The sequence below is a fragment of the Mus pahari genome, chromosome 3 (genome assembly GCF_900095145.1).
Source record: "Mus pahari chromosome 3, PAHARI_EIJ_v1.1, whole genome shotgun sequence".
Lineage (NCBI taxonomy): Eukaryota > Metazoa > Chordata > Mammalia > Rodentia > Muridae > Mus > Mus pahari.
This window is the reverse complement of record NC_034592.1, coordinates 30,903,430-30,909,496: the sequence shown is the minus strand read 5'-3', so window position 1 is coordinate 30,909,496 and position 6,067 is coordinate 30,903,430. Positions and strand designations below refer to the sequence as shown.

At 39.7% G+C, this 6,067-nt stretch overlaps 1 protein-coding gene across 5 annotated transcripts in view; it reads right to left on the bottom strand.

Annotated features, from left to right (window-relative positions):
• Arhgap15 (Rho GTPase activating protein 15) overlaps positions 1-6,067 on the bottom strand; it is a 622,856-nt gene that overhangs the window by 513,934 nt on the left and 102,855 nt on the right. For all 5 annotated transcript variants that reach the window (XM_021192463.1, XM_029536483.1, XM_021192464.2 and 2 more), the window contains one exon: positions 4,047-4,134. In XM_021192463.1, the coding sequence (XP_021048122.1) occupies positions 4,047-4,134 (88 nt within the window). The remainder of the gene's footprint in view (positions 1-4,046; positions 4,135-6,067) is intronic.

Genomic DNA, 6,067 nt, shown 5'->3' with positions numbered 1-6,067 from the left:
AGGAGGAGGAGGAGGAGGAGGAGGAGGAGGAGGAGGAGGAGAATTTGGAGAAAACTGTAGACTATAAAAAGGGTTACATCTGAAAACAAGGAAGAGTTCTAGACTGTGTTCAGGACTATAGTAAGTGCAGCATTTACCCCTGACCATCACCTCCAGCATCTACCACTGACCAATATCTCTAGCATCAGACACTGGCAACAGACTGACTGTATTTAGGACTATAGTAAGGGCAGCATCCACCACTGCCCACACTCTCCTCTGAGGTGTAGTGAGTATGCAGGAACCAGGACGCAGGTAGAAAGCAGATGGGCTCCTTTCTCTGTAGAGACTGATTTCTGTTCTATACCGCTTTCCTCCTAGCTGTTCAGATGGTGGCAATCTATAGGGTCCTTCTGCTGTGAAATGCTGACACTAGGTGATCAGTTACTCTTTGTTAGTCTTTCTCAAAACCCTGAAATAGATAGAAGTCCTCTGCTTCCTTTATCAAGCCACTGAGGGCCAAAGTCAGGTGATCCTGTGCATGCTTCAGGATAAAAATGTGACTAGAATATTGCTATCGAGTTGACTTGCTCATAAGAGAATCCTAAACCCTTGTAATGGTGTAGAAGCTGGGCTTGGGATTGGGATGTGCTCAGAAGTACAAAGCTTTAAAGTTCTGCTTGCTACCTGTGGGATTACAACAGTGAGATGGGACCCAGACAGGACGGGCATCCGAATGGAACACTGGCTCTACCAGGGCCAACCAGTCCAGTATTTTCAACTTTCCAGACTCTAAAATCAGGAGAGCTTAGTGTTTGTTGTTTAAGATGTGCCATCCGTAGTATGCTGTTAGAACAGCCCTAAGTGGAAAAGACAGACACGGAAAACACTTCGGTGAGAAAAAAGCTTGCCAAATGTGGACTGTGGATCCGTCAGAGCATTACGTGAGATGACCCATCAAACAGCAGTACTGAGGATACCCAGAAAAAGATAGGGTCTGGAAATACTCAAGGGCATCCAGAAAGGTACACGAGTCCCAGGCGGACAGATGCTCTATTATTTTGCTTCATGGTTTTCTCTTTACGAAAGCCTTGTATAACAGTAATTTTTTCAGTTTGTACTCTCTTTCTAGGCAGACATGGTGGTACAGGCCTTTAATACCAGACTCAGGAGGCAGAGACGGAGTGTTCTCTGCAAATTTAGGACAACCTGGTCTACATAGCAAGATGGCCTAGACCTGTGAGGATTATGCAGTGAGTCTCTCTCTCTCTCTCTCTCTCTCTCTCTCTCTCTCTCTCTCTCTCTCTCTCTCTCTCTCTTTCTCATATATTCTCTATTCCATGAATGTGTAAAACAATTCACATAAAATTAATATGGTACAATAATATCTTAACTATACTGATGCCTTTTATATTTTGTACCAAATAAATATTTTAATAATTATCTTTCAAAGATTTGTTTATTTTCTGTTTTATGCATATGAGCCTTTTTGTCTGCATGTATGTACATCACATGTGTGCCTGGTGTCAGGGAAGACCAAGGACATCAAAGACTCTGAAATTAGAATTATGGATGGTAGTGAGCTGCCATGTGAGTGCTGGAAATTGAACCTAGGTCCTGCCAGAGAGTAGAAAATATTCTAAACCACTAAGCTGTTGTGACTCTTTCCTTCTGCTTAACTGCTTTCATTCCTTACCATGCTGCTGACAAAACTATGATGTCCTTCTTGTGGCGATTCCCAACGTAAAGAACTTGAGTGACTTTGGAAGCTAGGAAATGTCACACAGAACTGGCCCTCTGGGTCTGAGCTACCTCTAAGTCTGTCTTATCATTCACACTCAAAGACGGATCTGAAAGACTACAGCACAACATATCCCTTAGACCACTCATGGCAGCTTCTCCAGGCCTGGTGGAGGAGAGGACAGGCTTTTCCTCAGAAGCAGGGAGGACACAGATAAGGGGTGTAAGGGAAATTCAGAAACTTGAACATAAACACTTTCCAGAATAAAACCACAGCGTCTTTAATCAAGGCCTGGCAGCCACTGTCTCATTTCTCTGAGCCTCTAGTTGGTAAATGCAGCTATCCCACTAGGCCTTTAATACTTGGTTAGAAATGAATCCAAGAAGTTGACTAGCAAGACAATTCATGCGGTACAGACAGATCTGTAATTCTCTTCCCCATTACCACAGAACTGTTAGCCCCTACCCAGAGTTCGCTTTGAAGACAATACGTGCTTGGAAGAAACTGGGCGCACTGAAATTGCGGCCAGAAGTAATAAATAAGGACTGCCAAAAACCAACAACAACAACAACAACAAAGTCAATGATTTCTTCAACAAATCAAAGCCATTGTCAGTTTGTGACAATTCTGAAGGTTGACTTGGAGGCTTACAATTAGTGAGCTAACCTGCATGGTTTGTCGGAGGTAGAAAAGTGAGTTTGTTTTTTTTCACCTTTATATAATTAAACAGCTGAGAGAATTGCATCTCCTGGTATGAGGAGATTAAAAATAATAAAGTAAATGCTTTAGTATGGTATTAATCCTTCCCATTATTCCCATGTGACACAGCTCGTGCAGGATTCTTCTTCCTCAGCAGGACAAAGATCATCTTCTAAGCAGCCAAACCCAGCCTGGCTGGCAGCTCCCCACTTCCTACCTTCCCTGTAGAACCCATTCAAGGAGAAGACAAAGGCTCGGCAAGGGATTGTTGTGTGCCCAGCCCTACGTGGTATTTTATGTTTCCTCAAATAGTATCTCAACCTTATTGTAGCCAAAAATTAAAAGCAAAACAAAGCCCTAAAACAAACATTTGAAGCAATTTAAAATCCAAAGGACTAAGATATTTTTAATTTATTCCTAATTAGTTTGTAGATTGGACCTTACTGAGACTCCAAAATCAGAAGCAGACAAAGGCGATTTCAATTACGAGGAACAAGCCAAATGCAATCCTTTGTTTTTGCTAAATTTTGCTCCTTTAAAAAAATATCTCTTAGCTATAGGTCCTATTTTATATTAAGAGAGGATTATACAGAAGCATGACAAGTGACTGTAGAGCGAAGAACTTGTCCTTAGTTTATCATTATGGTTCTTTCCCGCCAGGCCATCACTTTTCTTAGCATCTATCAGGTCAATGGGCTGAGGCAGGTTAATTCCTTAGGGCCTGGAGTCTTCCCTGATCATGGCGATAGACAGTCTATTCACCCTTTCTTGCACCTCATGGTAGATGTCATATGTGGGCAACTGGATTTTGCTGTCGAGGTTTTCACCAGCAAGTAACTCCAAATTGCTCCAGCTATATAGCTCTATGGCCTGTGACGCCTCCCTACAGGTATAATAAAGTAATTCTGCAAACCTCACTTTGCAATAGCCACAAGGTACAGAAATTGCATTAAGCTGATTAGGTGTCGTCATAAGAAGTATTCAGAAAGGTTAGCTGGATACAGTGGATGCCATAGTTAGAACAAGATAAAAAATCACTTCGTTAGCTGGGAGTGTTTTCTCATTGGTAACACCCTATATTAAGGTGCCACTTATGAGCAGTTTATTATTATTTATTAATGTGTGAGGCACTTTATAGAACACAAGATAACAACTTAAATCCATGTATTAAAGATGCACATACATGGTTTAACACGATTTACGTCTTACAATATTCTTTAAAGCAGCCTCCCATAGTCTCATCCGTTAAACATTTATTACTAATGCATTTTATAACATGCTTTATAATGCATTATTTGGGAAAGTAGCAGCATTTAGTGATTATTTCATAAATAAGAATAAAGCGCTTATAAATGGCACCTTAATTTAGAGTGTTACCTTCACATTACTGGAGTGTTGCTCACGATCCATCTCATTCAGGGATCGTCTCTAAACGCAGTGCTTAATAAAATAGACACTACATTCTATTTTCCCTCCTTCTGATTAAAAGGTTACTGAGTCATTTCCTCCATCTGCTCTCAGAGGTTGGTAGCTCAGGGGGCTTTGGTCTTCCTCAGTCTGGTGAAACCACACATTTGCTGCAAGGCTATTTCTGAAAAAGACAGTAGCAAAACAGAGAGCAACTTACCATGTTAGGAAGAGCTTGCTGCTTGGAGTCTTTGTAAAATTCAATTTTTCGACCAGAAAGAACAATCCAGGAAGTGGACCAGTTTTTCCTTAGGGGAGAAGCAGATGAGTACATCATGAGTAGGAAGAACGTCGAGCAGCCACGTCAGGGACTTCGTAGTGAGCGCAGACTATTTTTTAATGAAATTGACTGGAAATCAGGACTGGTAAGTGGTAAGAACAAATTCAGATAATAATAAAAATCGCTGTAGAATTTAAAAATCTGTGACACATGAATAAAATTTTCTCAGCATGTAAATTTGCCTTGATACTCTTTAACTAATCAGTGTCCATGTTTTGTATATCCACATGGGTGCCTTCTCCCAGGACAGGAGCTGTAAGGTAGAAGTGTGGGAGGCCACACCATCTCTGCTTTTCATCGATGTAACACATCTCAGGATCTGAAAGACTGACCAGATCACGCATCATTCATTAAATCAAAATGCTCTGGATACTTACCAGCAATCAAAGACCTACAAGGGGGAAGAGCGGCGTGCTTTCCCTCTTTCCCGAGTGCCAAGAATTAAAAGAACCAACTTTAGATAACATTCTCTCATATTATCTCTTCTGGAGTACAATTTAACAATGTATTTTCATGAAATTTCAAAATATATATATATATATATATATATATATATATATATATATATATATATATATATATATATATATATATATATATATATATAAAACTTTGACCTAGCTATGCTTATTTCTACAAATTTAAATTTACCTTAAGTGGTTTTCAGGTTTCCAAGGCTCTGACCACTAATGTGAATGACACATTACTTGATAATTACGATGCTAAAGTACAAAAAAAAAAAAAAGTACTCAAAATACAATTGTCCATGGGAAGAATGACCCCTGTGTTTAAGAATACTGATGTGGGAAGATAAGAATACTAATGTGGCCCATAACATATACTTTACTCCATGCTATGCAATTTACTTAGGACCATTTTAGTCCAGCTCATCCCCTTCTGATTATTAATTCCATCCATCAGAAGTCCAAATATCGCTTCCCTCAAAGTACATCCATGACATGTAGGATGATGAATTAAAGAAAAAAACTTTAAATTTTTTTCCACTTTCATTGCCTTCATTAAAATACAACCCCCCAGGCAAAGAGATCATTTCAACGTTATTGGGATATTTTCTGGGCCTAGATCACAGAGACCTGGAGGGTCTAGGAGCTAAATGGACGTTTATTTAACCAGTGAGCGCTTTGGCTGGGAAGAGTCTCTATGTAGCTATAGTTAACCAAGGTGGTGAGAGCTCTTCCTTCCCTTTGTATTTGTTAGTCCTTCAACTGAACACACTACTGCTTCTGTAGTTAATGTGTGTACCAGTGTGGGGAAAGGTTTTCTTTCATATGTGGAAAACTATCAACAAGATTGACATGCACAAGTTTCTACTCAATAAATTATATTGTTACAATTTTCTCAACTTTCACTTTTATTTAAAAATAGTGGTATTGATTTCTACAAAAAGTGATGAGGAAAAGGTTTCAGAAAAGCCTACATTCCGATGAATAGAAAAACGATACCAAATAGGCTAATGTGACATATTGTCATGTATCCATATACACAAGATTTTGTGTAATTTCTTTGCACTTTTCCTTTAGGATCTAGAGCTTTCATTCCAAAGACAGTTTTGCTTTGGTGTGGCTAATGATGCCAAAAAGAATGGGGTTGCTCCCACTTTCCTGAAGCTTTCGCTTTTAAAAGGTTTGATTTTTTTTTTTTTGTTTATGTGTATGCATGTTATGCCGGGATGTGCATGTGTATACCTTTTGCCTGAAGAGTCAGAAGAGGATGTCAGCACTGGAGTAAAGTTTAGTGTGAGCAGCCACATTGGTGTTGCTAACCAAACATGGTCCTCTGGAAAAGCAGCCAGGGCTCCAAAGCACTGAGCCATCTCTCCAGATTCTTGAAGTTTCTCTCTCTCTCTCTCTCTCTCTCTCTCTCTCTCTCTCTCTCTCTCT